Below are 15,607 nucleotides of genomic sequence, written 5' to 3'. Positions count from 1 at the left end.
ATACAATCCGGTTCCTGCGTCAATAAGAGTGGAAGCAAACTGTTGAGTCTGGATAGCTTTAGTCACGGAATTAAGAACAGATCAATGCAAGGTTAGTGTTTAGGGAAAAAAAAAAATGGAGTGGCAAAAGCAAGCGTTAGAGAAGAGTTTTATTGAGTCCCTCAGAGAAGACTAGGCCTAGTAAGCACTGAAATTAAATCATCTCATCAAAATCATCGTGGAGATGAGTGGACCCTCTTGACACATGTAAGGTTCCGTTTCCTGTTTGTCAAAGCCTTGAAACCCCAAGTGAAAAGAAGTAATAAATTGGGCTTTGACATATGCCAAAGCCAACTTTGGATTACGGTCTGAGTTGCCTGTACCTAGCTTTCTAATTGGTTGGTGAGGCCTGTGTCTGTCTCTTTCCCAGCTCTCTGGTTACAGAATCCTAGGAAGCCATGTATTTCATTCTCTGGGAGTCTGAGGAAATAGAACTTGAGCTAGAAGCTATGGTGTTCTGTCTTCCTTAGAGAAGCAGCGTGGCTCAGTGGAAAGAGCATGGGTTTTGGAGTCAGAGGTCATGGGTTCAAATCCCGGCTTGGCCATTTGTCAGCTGTGTGACTTTGGGCAAGTCACTTAACTTCTCGGTGCCTCAGTTACCTCATCTGTAAAATGGGGATTAAGACTGTGAACCCCACGTGGGACAACCTGATTCCCTTGTGTCTACCCCAGCGCTTAGAACAGTGCTCGGCACATAGTATGCGCTTAACAAATACCAACATTATTCCTTGGGTCTTGAAGCTGGAATAACTCACAACCTGTATAAAGCAGGCCCATCCTGATTCATGGGCCCATAGGACCTAAGCCAAGTCATTCTGAAGATAGGTAATGGCTCGTCTCACTTCTCTCCTAAATTCTTCTGTGTCATCTGATGCTAGGGATGTCAGCCTTTTGGATTCTGAGCTCTTGAATAGGTCTTGGATGGTAATTCCAAGCCCAAGATGACAATGACTAGCCAAGCATCATTTAGTGAGTGCTGATCTCGCACAGTAGAGAAGCAGCGTGGCTTAGTGGCAAGAGCATGGGCTTGGGAGTCAAAGAACTGTGGGTTCTAATCCCGCCTCTGCCACTTGTCTGCTGTGTGACCTTCGGTAAGCCACCTCACTTCTCTGTGTCTCCGTTATCTTCTCTGTGCCTCCGTTACCTCGTCTGTAAAATGGAGATTGAGATTGTGAGCCAGCCCTATGTGGGATAAGCTGATTACCTTGTATCTACCCCAGTGCTTAGAACAGTGCTTGGCACATAGTAAGCACTTAACAAATGCCATGACTTAATTTTAATTCAAATTCTTGGGGAAGGGACCTGAAACAAGGTCATGGTACTTGCAGACATTTACCACACACTCCAACTTTAGACACAGAGGGAGAAGGGATTTAAGAGGCTCAGTCCAGCTTGGTTGATTGTCATCTTCAGATGATCCTTTGTCGACTGGGAAATGTAGTTCCCAGGGAGCCGGTGCTGAAAGTATATTTCCTATTTCCCTGTAAGTCCACTGACCTCCACTCCACCTCCAATAGCAACCTGAATATTGTCACCACCCACTCTGCCAACAGACATCCTTGTGACCCAGTGGCTTCTGGCTTATTTCCTCTGCCCCTCGACCCTGAAACCAACACGTGTTCATCTGTTCTTCCCAAAACACACTCACCATATGTAATAATGATGGTATCTGTTAAGTGCTTTCGAGGGGCCGAGCACTGTTCTAAGCGCTGAGCACTGTTCCAAGCACCGATACAAATCCAGATCCCTCGTAAGCATTCACATACCGGCTTGCAAATTTAGAGACCTCAGGCTGGGGCAGAGATAAAAGGAATCAAAACCAGAGACTGATTGACAAGGGTACAGGGTCAGAAAAGAGCAGCCAGCAAAGGAGAAAGATGGAGCTAGGAAGGGAAAATAGCAGAAAGGTAAATGATCTGGGCTAAGACAGAGTAGTCGAAATAACAGTTTATTACACATTGATAGAAGAAAGACTTTTTTTAAATCAATAGCATTTGGAAAGCATTTTATCTTGCCCTTCAAATGAATTTTGCCACGGTCATCTTCTCGTTCTCCTTTACTCTGAAGTTGGCCACTGCTGATTGAGGGTGCAAGCTGTGGGACTTTGTATTCCCAGTACTCCTACTTAGAACAAGGAGGTTGTAGACCCTTCAAGAAGAATCTCTCTACCCCAGCATCTCTTTGGGGCCACCAAACACTTTAGTGTTTGAGTTGACCTCACTGGCCCTTTTTCCCTTGAGAGTTTTGGGTTTCTCCATGGCCTTTAAGTTCCATTCTCTAGGTTGTTCGGTGCATCATAGCTCTACCCCTGGCAGGGCAAGCCCCAGCTAGTTCTGATGATAAGAACAGTGGACTCTCTTAAAAAAAAAAAAAAAAAAACAAAACAAAACACAACACATTCTTTTGGCACAGTGTGGACAACCCAGTACACTGTGAAACGTTAATCATGTTTTTCTAAGTAGATTCACTAAACTTTTTTTCTAGTAAACTATTTATATGTTTCATTTCAGTTAATCGTTATACTCTCCAGAGAGTCAGTCTTTACCATTTATTTTCTCCTGCTTAGGCTTCATTCTTGCTTTATTTCCTTGATTAAAGTCTTGGATCATTACACATTGTTTAAACATATAAATTAAACAGACAGCAATCTCTGCTCTAATGTGGGGGTTGTGTTTTGAAGAAGCTCATGTTATGGGAAAATCAAATTCTAGCAGTCACTGAGTCAATGGGAATTAATGGGTTGGAGTAAGTGATTCAAAGATCACAATTACACGTTTCTTTGTATCCATCTCTAACAGAATGCTCGCACCGTTGCCACTCATTGTTATTTTTTTACTGTTTTAAATCCCAAAACGTTGAAAAAAGACCAAGTACTGGACAGTCCAGTCCAGTCTGGCTGAGGGAGTGAGTAGCTGGGAGGCATAGCAGCATCACATCTGACCAGTGCCATGTACACGGGCGCAGTTATTTCTTCCTACGGCAGATCTATTTCTGCCAACTTGATGATTATGTTCTTCCCAGAACAGACTCGTGGTTGTTCTTTAATTGCGTTGTAGCCCAGTTGTATAATCAGAGGAACAGTTGGGTATAAAAGAGTGAATTTTGAAAAGGTTTAAACAGTGGTTTAGTACAGAGGAATTTACATCGTGCGTGGCTGGGCTTAATGAACAAGTGGATAGCTGGAAGAAGTTACTTAAGTAGCTTTGGAGTGTTGAATGTTATGCTTTGAGGAGGGTGGTGATATATCCCAGTTTGGCTGGATACTCCCAAAAGTTCATATTTTCTGGGCATCTCGTTCCAGGAAATGGTTTCTGAACGAACTGATTTTTCTTCCAGGTTTCTTCCAGGTTTTTGCTTTGGGAGAAGATCGGGGAAAAAAGGTTGAGGAGGAGAGGAAGGAGGAGAGTAACCGTGGACACCCATAGAAAGAAAAGCTTAGTAGCTAGCTTATCTTACTGTTATCTTTCAGTAGTATACCCTGAGTGGTTACTTCATATATAGTAAACTTGGGGTTTTGAAAGGTTACATAACTTGAAGATAGCCCTTGCCCAAAAAGAACTTACAATCTAGCAAAGAAAGCAACTCAGGAAAAAAGAAAAACTAACTTTCAAACATCCATGCTATCCCATTTCCCTCCCCTTTTCTTTCATTCCAAATGTGGCTGGAGCCTCTCCTGAGCCCTGGTTAAGACAACTTTGTGTAGCTGGGTTGGCCAAGCTATGATTCATGAGATGAATGTAGCACCCCTTCATTTATTGGGTGGCTTGCGCTAGTGAACATCGCTCTTTGTTCATAAGTGATTAGTACAGTGCTCTGCACACAGTAAGTGCCCAATAAATACGATTGAATGAATTTCCATGGTGGGGGCCATGATGCTGGGCTCGAGTGTGCCACCTTTCAGGTCCTTATGGCCTCAGCAGCGTCTTCGCCCACAGGGGCCCAATCCGGGGTGGGGCGTGGTGCCCATCCTCAGCTTCTGTCTGCTCTGGCTTCCTCTTGGTCGTTGCTGCCACCCGCCGCCACCTCTCCCCTCGAACTCCTCCACCAGAAGGCCTCCTTATCATTTCAGTTGAAGGGATTTTTCTTACTCTACCACTCTTCAGTTCAGGAGGCTTGGCCACCCCAAGTATGTAAGGTCAGCCTAGCAAGGAATGAGGATCTGCGGCTTGTCAGAGTCCGCTCTCTGAGGATTCTCTCTTCGTTCTTCCAGAATGGAGAGGCTGGTCTCTGGGCCCAGAAACGGACTGCTTTAACCCGCCCCCCCACAGCCCACAAGTGAAAGAGCAAGTCGCGAGGATTATAGCTGTTGTGCTGTGACCAGATGTTCTCTGAGGACTCTTCTCATTGTGATGCTTGTCTGCTCTGTGACCTTGGGCAAATCAGTTTACTTCTCTGTGCCTCAGTTACCTCATCTATAAAATGAGGATTGAGACAGTGAGCCCCACGTGGGACAGGGACTATGCATGCCCAACCCGATTTGCTTGTTGTATCTACCCCAGCACTTAGTACAGTGCCTGGCATATAGTAAGTGCTTAACAAGTACCGTTATTGTATTAAGGGAGAATGATTATGGAAGCCCTGACTGCATTATGTGTGTTCTGTGTAATGATCAGGATATCGATCATACCATTGGGCTCTGCCTTGATGCACTAGTGCAAGTTTCTTCTCACTGGTTCAGCCAGTTTATGCCACTAGGTATCTTTTCCTCTCTTGAGAGGATCTCACCTCTGCTCAGAAGGCCTCCATTGTGATGGAGTTGCTTGTCCCAAGAACTGCCTTTTGCTCCTTCCTTCCTATCTAGCTTATAAATGAACGTCGCTAGGAAGATTTCATCTTGTTCCAGTTAGAATTTACAATGAACTTTTGTGGGCTGACTTTGTGAGAATAAGTTTGTCAGTTGTTCAGAAAATAATTAAGCCGGGTGGCTTCCCTAATGCTCTTTGAGGGCTGTGGGGAGATGTGAGAAAACACTCGGAATGCTGAATGTAATTCAGACCGTTCCTGATCTGGTAGGTTTCAACAGTGTCTACAATGGTATGGGGCTGACAAAATGAGAGCTTGGTTAGAAGAAACATTATTCTGAAGAATGTTCCTTCTGTTAATGTGGGGAAGGCTACTTTATCAGAAGGAAATTGGTGAAGATTCTGCCCTGTATGACCTTGTACTTTTGTGCTTATGTAGCGAAAATCCCCCCATATATACAAAAGTGCTGAAGTAGATACTTGTAACAGAAACTTAAGTAACACAAATTTGCTCTTCCTCCCTTCTCCCTAGTAAATGAGCTCATCCTCAAGCAGAAGCAGAGATTTGAGGAAAAGAGGTTCAAGTTGGACCACTCAGTGAGTAGCACCGTATGTTTCAAATTTTTTTTACTATATTTCACTAATTTATTCTATAAACCATTATTTGATTGCTGGAAAGGGTAAATTTCTCCTTAATTAGGTAGGTTCTCTATTAGTGCTTAAGCTCCAGAATGGCTTGAAGACACTTTCATCTGTAATACATAGAATTAACGGGCCCTGTGTTACTATAGCGCCTCACTTAGACCAGCTTTAGAAAAGTGGCAGTTGGTGAAGAACAACATTTCGGTGAGGTTAGGATAGGATTGGTCCAAAGGATAGGGATGGGAGGGAGACAGAAATCATTTGATTCCGTGGACCACTTGAGAGAGTACAGTACAACAGATAGTAGGAAACCTTGAGGAGTGGACAAGCCTTTTTTTGTTTTGTTTTTTGTTTTTGTTTTTTTCAAAGAAATGCTAGTCAAATTGGGTGGCCACAACTTTTAGTCTGAAGGGCCAAAGAGCACTTCCCGAATATACCCAACTGGTTGATCCAATATTGGAATTTGGGCCCCTTGGAACAGTGAATAATGCAGCCCTGTTGACAGGCGATTGACACCTATTTTCCAGTCATTTTGCTTCATCTCAAAGCAGGATCTTAGCTGGAGACAAGACTGAGCAATTAGTTGGGCTGGAGGGTGACTTGATGAGTTTTAATAAGCTACTGAGAACCACAAGTAAAATATTTGGAATTCACAATACCGATCGAAATTTTTGTCCTGCCTTTTCCATACCAATTTACCTTTATAAACGTGTTAATGAACTCGATACAAGTCCTTTCATATGCAATTATTGCAGTTGGATTTTTCACAATTGTCATAGCATCAGCTGTCATTTGCCCCTGAACCCCGCCTTGCCCTTTCTTGTTCTAAGTTCTTCTTCCGCCGTGCAGGGGACCATTGCACAATTTTCCTGAGGTGACAATTTGTTCGGGAGTTTTCCGGGTCTGAATTTGAAGGATGAATAATGTACATTTAAAAAATAATAATTTCACCATCAGCAGCATCTTTGAGTATTGCAGACATATGCATCTATAAACAGCTCTGCAAGAAGCTGCTTAGGTTATGTTTGCCTCTTTCCATTTCTTATGTAGCTGTCTTTTTTTTCTTCCTCCTCTTAGGGAGTAGGATTCATTTTTTTTTTTCTTAGCCTAGTCATCTCAGAATAATTGAGATTGTCATTCTAAAATTTCCTTAAATTAAAAATTCCTGGATCCTGCAAAATAGAAAATTTTTGCCCAAAGCAAGCTTTTTTTGGGACAGTTCGAAATCATGTGAAAAATTTCTTCCATGACAGACTTTGCATTTCATTTTTCACGTCTTCATTTTTGGAGTCCAATGCATTTCAGAATATTTCACTTATTGGAAAATTTTCCTTTGGAATAAAACGCAGTGGATTCAAGTTTTAAGGATTTTCTGTTAAATTTTCGATTCTGTACAGCCTAAGATTAGGACTGACTCATCATTGCCCCTTCATCATTGATGGGCAGAATGCTGACTACGGCACAGGGAAAGACTCGTGTTTGTGTGGTGAAGTAAGGGCCCAGGAATGGGCTAGGTTGTGGGCTGGCAGGGCGGCAGTGTCTTTTGGAACCCAGGCTGCCATTTCCACCACACAAGCCCTATCCGTGGATTCCTGCGGCAGAAGAGGGAGGCTGATATGGTGTCACCAGGCCCACAGAATCTACAATTGTTTTGCAAATAGCATAGCGGGGTTCATGAGTTTTTCACTTAACCATTTTGTAGAATCGACTCATGGTTGTTTTCATTTTTGTGGTGGAGCTGTATCGGAATGGTGAAACAGCAGGGCAATTTTTCTGTTTTTTGCTCATTTTAAAACTCGGTTCCGTTGTTGGTCCAATTCTGACAATCTTTTTCTAATTTGAAAACTGGATTATCCCAATTGGAAACATGTTTCTTGTAGAAAATGTTAAAGTTCAATTATTTGGCCCATCAGCAGCTAAATTTTCTTGATGAGCTTAGCAGAAGACAAAGGCAGTTTTTATTAAAATATGGACTCCTTGGTATAGCTAAAGATAGCATTAAACACACTCTTCTTCCGTGATCCAGCCCCTCAAGTCACACTTCTATCAGTGTAATTAGAAATGTGAGTAGGAATCCTCTACCTTCTTTGGGAACAAAGGTGACCAATTGAAGAGTTTTTTTTCTTTCTTTTTTTGCCTGGAATTGCAGTTGGATAAGGAAGGAGATGGGAGGGATGTGTGAAAGGAAGTAAAGGAACAACAACTTCTGGAAGGGGAGGATTGGGAAAAAAAGCTCCAACAAAAGGAAGGAGGGAACCACTTTCTGGGAGGGTTGAAGGAAGTGGGAGAGGATTTTTGAAGCCTTTGTAGTAAACATGATTATGGGATGTTGTAATTCCCCAAATGTATCACATATCTCCAGATCGAGTTCGTGGCCAGGGGTTTGTATTCCTCGTTCTTCCTGTGTTCTCTTCCTCTATTTCAGAATGGCCACAGGTGGCAGATATTTCAAGACTTATTGGGAACCGACCAAGATAACCTTGACTTGGCCAATGTCAACCTGATGTTGGAGTTGCTAGTGCAAAAGAAGAAACAGCTGGAGGCAGTAAGTGAAAGCTTTCTTTATGATGTTTTTTTGCTGCCAGGCATGCATTTAAACAGCTCTGGAAATGTTTTTAGTCCTGGTGATATGTAGCACAAGCCCGCCTCTTCCTTCTGTTTTCACAAGACTTGTGCAAAAGGCTTACTTAAAATGAACATGATAAACAGGGCAATTTACTTACCAGGAACTTTATTAGTGACCAATTTGAATCTTGTACCAGGCTAATGATGAGGATGAGGGTGTTTATTAAGTGCTTACTATGTGCCAGCAGTGTGTTAGGTGCTGGGGTAGATGCAAGGTATGAGATTGGGCACTATCCGTATCCCACAAGAGCGTCACACAGTAGCTCTTATCCCGTTTCACAGATGAGGGAACTGAGGACCAGATAAAGTGACTTGCTCAAGGTCACACAGCAGGCCAGTTGGAACCTGGGTCTCTTCTGACTCCCAGACCTGAACTTTTTCCCCTTGGTCAAGGAATAGAAACTGAAATATTGGAGTTTAAGATCAACTTGTCAAATGTTGTAGGGAATTAGGACATAAATTCTCATCAATTTCAGTATTGCAGTATGTTGTCACTTTGCCCCATGCATCGAAATATACACATAGCCACAATAGTACATCTAAAGATTTGTTGCCTACGTCTGTAAACATCTCTGACTTTTTCTGAGAAATACAATTGAACATTCGATTTTGAAATTAAATGTGTACTTAGTGATATTAAAATGGGAGCAAGGATACCATAGGAAGATAGTGGGAAATAGTGAAATGAAGTTCTTAAATGTTTTAAAAGGACTTCCCTAAGAATCCTTGGTAAAGTGTTGTGATTGGTTAATGAAGATTTTGTTGTTAAGAAATTCCTTAAAGGAAACTCTAGTCTTCTAAACATGACTGTTAAAAATAAGAAAGAAACAATAGCTTTTGTGAATGTGGGGAAAAGCTAGCATTTGAAAACTTAGTTTTAGCGGGCATTTCCAAGGCTAACACTGGAGACTCTCCACCTTTTACAGAATGGTGCAAAGTGATATTTGTATGAGAGAAACTCTGTTTGCTTTACTACAGCTTTGTAAATCATAAGAAGGAGCTAAGCATTCAAGTTCCTTTTCTGATCATTAAAACTTCATTATTCCAAGCTGGAAACTTGCAGTAGGAGAGATTAAGAGCTTAAGTCACAGTACGTTGTGTGTCAACAGGAATGCTGTCTTCAGCATTAAATTTGAAATTGGCAATTGGGCTGAAAACTGAAAAAGAAAATATGATGGCTTTTCTTTTAATAGTTCAGACAACTCAGCCCCTGTCTTCCTTAATTGGACACTGTTAATTGACTGTTTTATGTTTTCTTTGTTTGACAGTTAATGCTTAAGGTAAATGTGGGGAGTGGTGACATGATCCAAAAAGTTTTACTTTTAGAAAGATCTGTCCAAATGTAACTGAGGCAGTGACTGAAAGTCACAGCACCGTGCTGACTATTCATTTGGGCTTAGTCTAAAGGGGGAATCCTCCTCTTAATTAGCAATGAATTTGCCAAAGTTCAAGGAGTAGAGTACAGAGGTCACCGCTGCCTCTTCTTCCTGATGTTTCTCAAACTGGGGTAGCAGAACCCCTGAAATTACTGGTATTTTGTTAGAACTTGGGTGGTTGCCAAGTTTGGATTATCTAGTTACCAAATCCACCACATGATGCAAAATTTGTGCAGCATTAATAAAGAGTCTGAACAAGTCATTCAGTAGTATTTACTGAGTACTTACTGTGTGCAGAGCACTGTACTAAGCACTTGGAATATACAGTTCGGCAATAGAGACAGTCCCTGCCCAATGACAGGCTTAAGTCCTTTGAAGGTGTAGACTTGAGGGGCAGCTGATTACTTCTCTTCCTCTCCAGCCTTCCTGTTGGTGGTGATCCCACCCCACCCTGATTACTGAGGGTGGACAGTTGCTCCCTCCACAAGATGTCTCTAGGTGTTTGGGTTCCAGTTTTATAGGTCTCAGCTGCAGCAGCAGCAGCTTGGAGGTGGGAAGGACGAGGGAGGTAGACAGCACATCGGTTCTCCTCTCAGCTCGAGCCTCAAAAGGGCCTCTCGGCACATTCAGTGTGGGTGACAAACCTGGGGAAGTCCAGTTAAGTGCCTCTGTGCCCTCTTGCTGGGGCTTTAGGCGTGCTGAGGAGTCAGGACAGGTTTGGTTTGCCTAAATGGCTTGTTCCCCAGGTTTGAAAGTATACGAGTTTCAACACTGCTACAGACTCTTAAATCAGTCAATCAATGAATGGTATTTATTGAGCACTAACCGTATGCAGAGCACCGTATTAAGCACTTGGGAGAGTACAGTACAACAGAGTTGGTAGGCATATTCCCTGCCCACGATGAACTCACAGTCTAGAGGGGGAGAAAGACATTAAATAAATTAAGGATATGGACATAGTGTTATGAGGCTTAAACAGAGAGTAGGATTTCCTCCTTTTCAGCCTCTTTCCCCAAGCCACCCTTTTTTTCTCCAGCGCCTTGCTTTTCTCAACTTTGCTGCTCTGTTCCTTTTCGTCTTCCTCTTTTCCCTCCTGTTAGCCCTTCTCTCTTATTCCTAGTTTAACTTTCAGTTAAGCCTAACAGGAGTCCCAATTATTGTGAATTTTGAATTCAAGGAGTCCAAATTAATGTGATTTCACCATTAATCCTAAATTAGAGGAAAAAATGAAACGCAGGGGCATCTGACTTCTTCACTCAGTGAGTGACATACAAGTTGGACACCATGGCCCAAGTTGGTTCCTGTAGAGTTTAAACAGGGTTGTTGTTGAGGGCACACTGCTCTGAGCAGTTGTTCGGTTTGGGAGCAGGTCAGCTTGTTGGCTCATTCTCCCCAGGTAAACATTTCTCCCTCAGCACCTAGCCAATTGGTCTGGGTCTCAGCATTCTCGTCTCCTAATGTAGGATACAGGTCCCTCTTTTTCCCCTGCCTATCCCCCCTGGTTTTTCGTACACAAAACAACAGAGCATATGTCTCTCTCTCCAGGATGGGAAATTGAGCACTTGCCTTCTAGTGGAGTGAAGATGGGCGTCCTCACAGGGGGTTTAAAGACAACCAAGTTTGGGAAGCCTTATTCTTCATCAAGCCTGGAAAGCGCTATTCAGATGGTTTGAAGAAAGCTTGTATTTGTAGAGCATTTGGTTGGTTTCAGGTCGGTCAAACCTCTATAAGTCTGTCTACCAAATTTTAAGAAAGTCACTGTGAGCACCTGATCAGTATCCACAATTGCCAGTGAAGGAACAGTAAATGAGATCTCCTTGAACTCTTCTGCTGTTGTTGCAACCTCTACATTGTCATATGACACCTTAAGCAGAGGAAAAGGGAGAGACTTATTCCTGGTGCTCCCAGGCAGGGCAGAGTGGTCGGCCCTGGGGTTGGATATGAGGCAGGGTGTTTCCAGTCTTGGCATTTGAGTTATCTTCTACTAATCATTGAAGTGCCTTCACTTTAGCTAAATTTCACAACCCTAGAACAAATCTGCCCGACTCCCCCACTTACCTTTCATTTGTGACCTAACTTTTCCCCTTGGTGTCTAATTCCTGTGCCTATTTTAGCACATCTCCTTTGCTGTTCCTCATTTTCATGCATCACACTGTCACCTTCAGCCTTCACTTCTTTTTAAGTATTTCCTTGTGTCGTTTTCACATTAGTTTTGCCCAGATGTTTGCTTTTTGTCTTGTGGAATCTCATGTTGTCATTTAATGCTTCTCTACGAAGCAACCCTAGCTGCTAAGATCAGCAGTATTCATCCAAGTGCAACCAGACGGGTGGGGGAAGGATTAGTGAGGTGTAATTTATCTCTTAGGTTCTTCCTTCATACTTTGGATCTCTGTGCTGATAAATTCTTGGTCTCGGCTAATAGTCCTTTCGGAAACCTGCAGACTTGTAGGCATAATCTTAGTCTCCTTAAGTTTATTTTAAATAAAGTCAAAATAAGTTCCCCTGGTCTTCCCTATGAAGTTACAGCGAGAACTTTTCCCCAGCTTACAAGCTGTTAAGAATCTGCAGCTATGGGGAATGCTTATTTGTTGATCCCTTTGTATGTTCAGTGCTGCCCATGATGGAATGGAGACCTGGCCTAAGCCCTGTAAGTACACGATCTTGGCTAAGTAGGCAGAGTCAAAATATATCAGCTCAGCCTGGAATCAGGTAGTCAGTCAGTGCCAGGAAAGTTATACTCTGTGTAAGCATTTTTCCCATTTTGTGATCAGTGTGTCTCTCCTGCCCTCCCTCCCCCAAACACACACCCACACGCACGCACACACACTCACCCCCTTTTTGGGGATGGTGGGGATAGGAACACTCTGTGGGGATTGAAATGAAAGCAGGGCAGTGTTCATTGGTGAGACAAAGGCCAGTTTGGAAAAAAAATCAAAAAAGTACAGAATTCAAAGTGGCGTAGAATTTCCAATTCGTTTCTGTTTTGAGAAGTAAATTCAAACCAGCTAGCTTATGTTCAAGGGAGAAACATGGTTCATTTACTTATTTGGCCTCCACGTGTCTTGGTTTTCTTTAATGCAGACCCACCTATTGTTTCAATCAGTTATCATAAATACTTGAGGGCTAGTGCTGAATACCACTCTTGCCATTTGAGAAAGGATTGCCTACCCACATTTGTCTCATTTGTCCCATATTCTCTCTCTTCTGCTATTTTTATACTCTTGTGGTCATTCTTCTGCAACATTTAACTTGGTTCCTTTGGTTCACCTTGGTTTTAGAAATACGTTTTTCTTTAGCAGTCCTTTTATAACGCTGCATTGGTTTTGCTTCTTGCATTCATCCACCTGAGAGAAATTCCCATTTGCTTTGATCCTCAGTATAGTAATCCTTAGGAGACTGTGTCCTCTATTTGACCATCTCAAACCCATTTTCAGTAGCACTCTTACTGGACTCCACTGGTATTGATTAGTTCCTATTATCAATTTTTAAAAATGGGAAGTCTGTTGTTCTTCCACTCAACTCTGTTCTTGACCTAGAACCTGAGAGGTTTCCAAATAGGCTGTTTTCTTTACTGGGCTCTGCATACCTCAGGCTTCATTCCAAAAGTGAATCGGGGCCACTACCGCAATTTTCCTTCCCAGAGAGCGTCTTCAGTTCTTGCTTCTTAATTTTAATTGTGGCATATTTTCATTTCCTCATTTTCCCTAGAGGCTCTGATACGTACTAAATTAGGCCTGAACATTAGGGGAGCAGACATCAAGCGGGTCCTCCAGTCACCTGCAAGACCTAGGGCAGGACCTGCTAGGGCCTTGTTTTGGCTGGGAGCGGTGGTGTGACAGAAGGGAGGAAGAGAAGTGCAGAGAAGCAGTGTGGCCCAGTGGATAGAGTACAGGCTTGGGAGTCAGAAGCACCTGGATTCTAATCCATGTTAGGCAAGTCACTTAACTTCTCTGGGACATAGTTTCCTCATCTATAAAATGGGGATAAAGACTGTGAGTCTCATGTGGGATAGGGACTGTGTCCAACCTTAGTAGCTTGTATCCACCCCAAAGCCTAGTACAGTGTCTGGCACATAGTAAGCACTTAACAAATACCATTAAAAAAAAAGAGCTATCCCCGAGCTTTCACCCCCTCAGAAGCAAAAGCAGTTGTTAATGTCTCTCCCATGTCCACCACAGCTTAACTAGGTCACTGTGGAGCCGATCCTGAACAATTCTGGGTGGGTGTGTATCTGATTGTGCTGGACCTGTCCACGAAGGGCTCCAGGTAGAGACAGAACGGTCAAGGAGGTGGTGGCAGCTGTTGTTTTCACCCCAAAAGAGGAGGATAAGGATGACGACATGTTCCTCAACTCTCCCTCCCTTCCTTTCTTATCACTAGTTCCTTCCCCCCGGGGCTGGGGGGAGCAGAGAGGGGTGCGGGGGGATGTTGGCAGCAAATTGCGGTGTAGTTGGCCCACTGTGGCAACTGAGAGTCACTCCCCTCTCCTCTCTCTTTCCTTTTCCTTTCTATCACAATTTTCATCTTTTCACCCCCTTTCTCTTCCTCCCCATTCTGCCTCTTCTCTATTGTCTTCCTCTTTCCCCCTCTTTCCCCTCAGTCCCTGAAGGGTCCTAAAACTGTACATTTTGTATCATTAAATTCCATGTCACTTCTCAGGAGTAGGCAGTAGCTAGGATTAGTTCTTAAAGCAGCAATAATGTAGCCCCTAAAAATAATGGCCTTGACAGCCAGGACCAGATTGGCCTGCAAGGATTCTGGGCTACATCAAGTTCCGAGTAGCTCTTGGCGTCCCCTTGCCTGCCTACGCCTTGTTCTCGTAAGTGGCGGTGAGCAAAGGAGCCGCTTGGAGGCAGGTAGGAGAGCAGCATGGTGAACGTCAAGTAGCTTCCACCTCTCCTCCCCATCTGCCCTCTGTTTCCTCCCCCTCTCCCCTAAACAATCTTAATAGGGAAACCAGGTCAGAATTTCAGTTAGACCACCTCCAGGCGAACCCCAAATTTCATCTCAGCACTGTGCTAAAACTTTGTGTTTGAAAAAATTGTAGTATTTTATTAGAACAGTTCCATTACTACCCGAAAGTGTGGGGTGGCTTTTTTTTTTTGGTGAAACCATGTCAGCTGTGTTTCCTCCCTTGTTAAGAACGGATGCTTATTTTCTGGGACAACTAAAGAATGTTTGGAATACTCCAGAATCTAATTCTTGTTGGCTTGGTGGGGGCAGAAATGAAATTTAGAGCTCATTAAGCAGTAGAAGAGGAATCTTTGGAACTAGGCATCTTCTCCACTCTGGAGCAGGGTAACGATTAGAGTTACTTCCTCTATCCACTTGCTTCTGGTAATGCATAGAGGTCATTTGGGGAAACTGTTCCCTTTGTTAAATTGCTTGCCAAACAATAAGAAACGTTTAGTATCTCTTTAATATCAAAGCGTAATCGGCACATTGCTCATGACTAAATAGACCACCTTGAATAGATGTGTCAAGTCGTCTCTTTCCATTCATACTTTGGTGTTTTGGTTTTTAAAACAATGGTTTTAATTACGTTTTCTCTCAAAATGTAATTTTCTATTATACTATTATAGGAGTCCCATGCTGCCCAACTACAGATCCTTATGGAATTCCTCAAGGTTGCCAGGAGAAATAAGAGAGAGGTATTTTATTTTGTGTTTGATTTAACAGTTGGTTTTCCTTTTATTGCTATCCGCTGTTCCCTTTTTTTGTGAGACCATTTCCGAGCCACCACAGGGCTTTATTAAAAGTTAAACACATTTGAAGCAATTCAAAAGAGATTAAATTTTGCGACAGTACAGTTTTTTTAACCTGTTGCTCTTTGAATTCACCTTAACGATTATTTCAATTTGGTGGTAGAGGAGCTCTAGTCAGAGGAGAGAATCAGTTCTGAAACCTTACCCCCCTCTCTGGGAGAGAGATGGAGGTGGGAAGAGATGATGAAGAGTTTTCTTGCTGAAGCATCAAAGGGCTTTTTGGGGTGGCTGCAGTTACTAGCTATGAAGAAAACAATGAAATAGAAAGATGTAGAGAGGCTAGAAGATAGGCCAGAAAAATGGCAAGGAAATTCATGGTGGGAGGAAGGCAAAGAAAGTGCTTCATTTGAGGAAAAATTAATCCAGAACCAAAGCACTCCTTAGAATATGGCACAATAGTTGAAAGAGTTTTAATGTC

At 42.9% G+C, this 15,607-nt stretch overlaps 1 protein-coding gene across 1 annotated transcript in view; it reads left to right on the top strand.

The window, feature by feature from the left end:
* Nucleotides 1-15,607, top strand: part of COP1 (COP1 E3 ubiquitin ligase) — a 173,446-nt gene that overhangs the window by 30,467 nt on the left and 127,372 nt on the right. Inside the window, exons 7-9 of the mRNA XM_039914350.1 lie at nt 5,314-5,390; nt 7,849-7,968; nt 15,007-15,075. Coding sequence (XP_039770284.1) covers nt 5,314-5,390; nt 7,849-7,968; nt 15,007-15,075 — 266 coding nt within the window. The remainder of the gene's footprint in view (nt 1-5,313; nt 5,391-7,848; nt 7,969-15,006; nt 15,076-15,607) is intronic.

The sequence above is a fragment of the Ornithorhynchus anatinus genome, chromosome 16 (genome assembly GCF_004115215.2).
Source record: "Ornithorhynchus anatinus isolate Pmale09 chromosome 16, mOrnAna1.pri.v4, whole genome shotgun sequence".
NCBI classification, from domain to species: domain Eukaryota; kingdom Metazoa; phylum Chordata; class Mammalia; order Monotremata; family Ornithorhynchidae; genus Ornithorhynchus; species Ornithorhynchus anatinus.
Note: the sequence above shows the minus strand (reverse complement) of the source record. Positions and strands in the feature narration are given on the sequence as shown.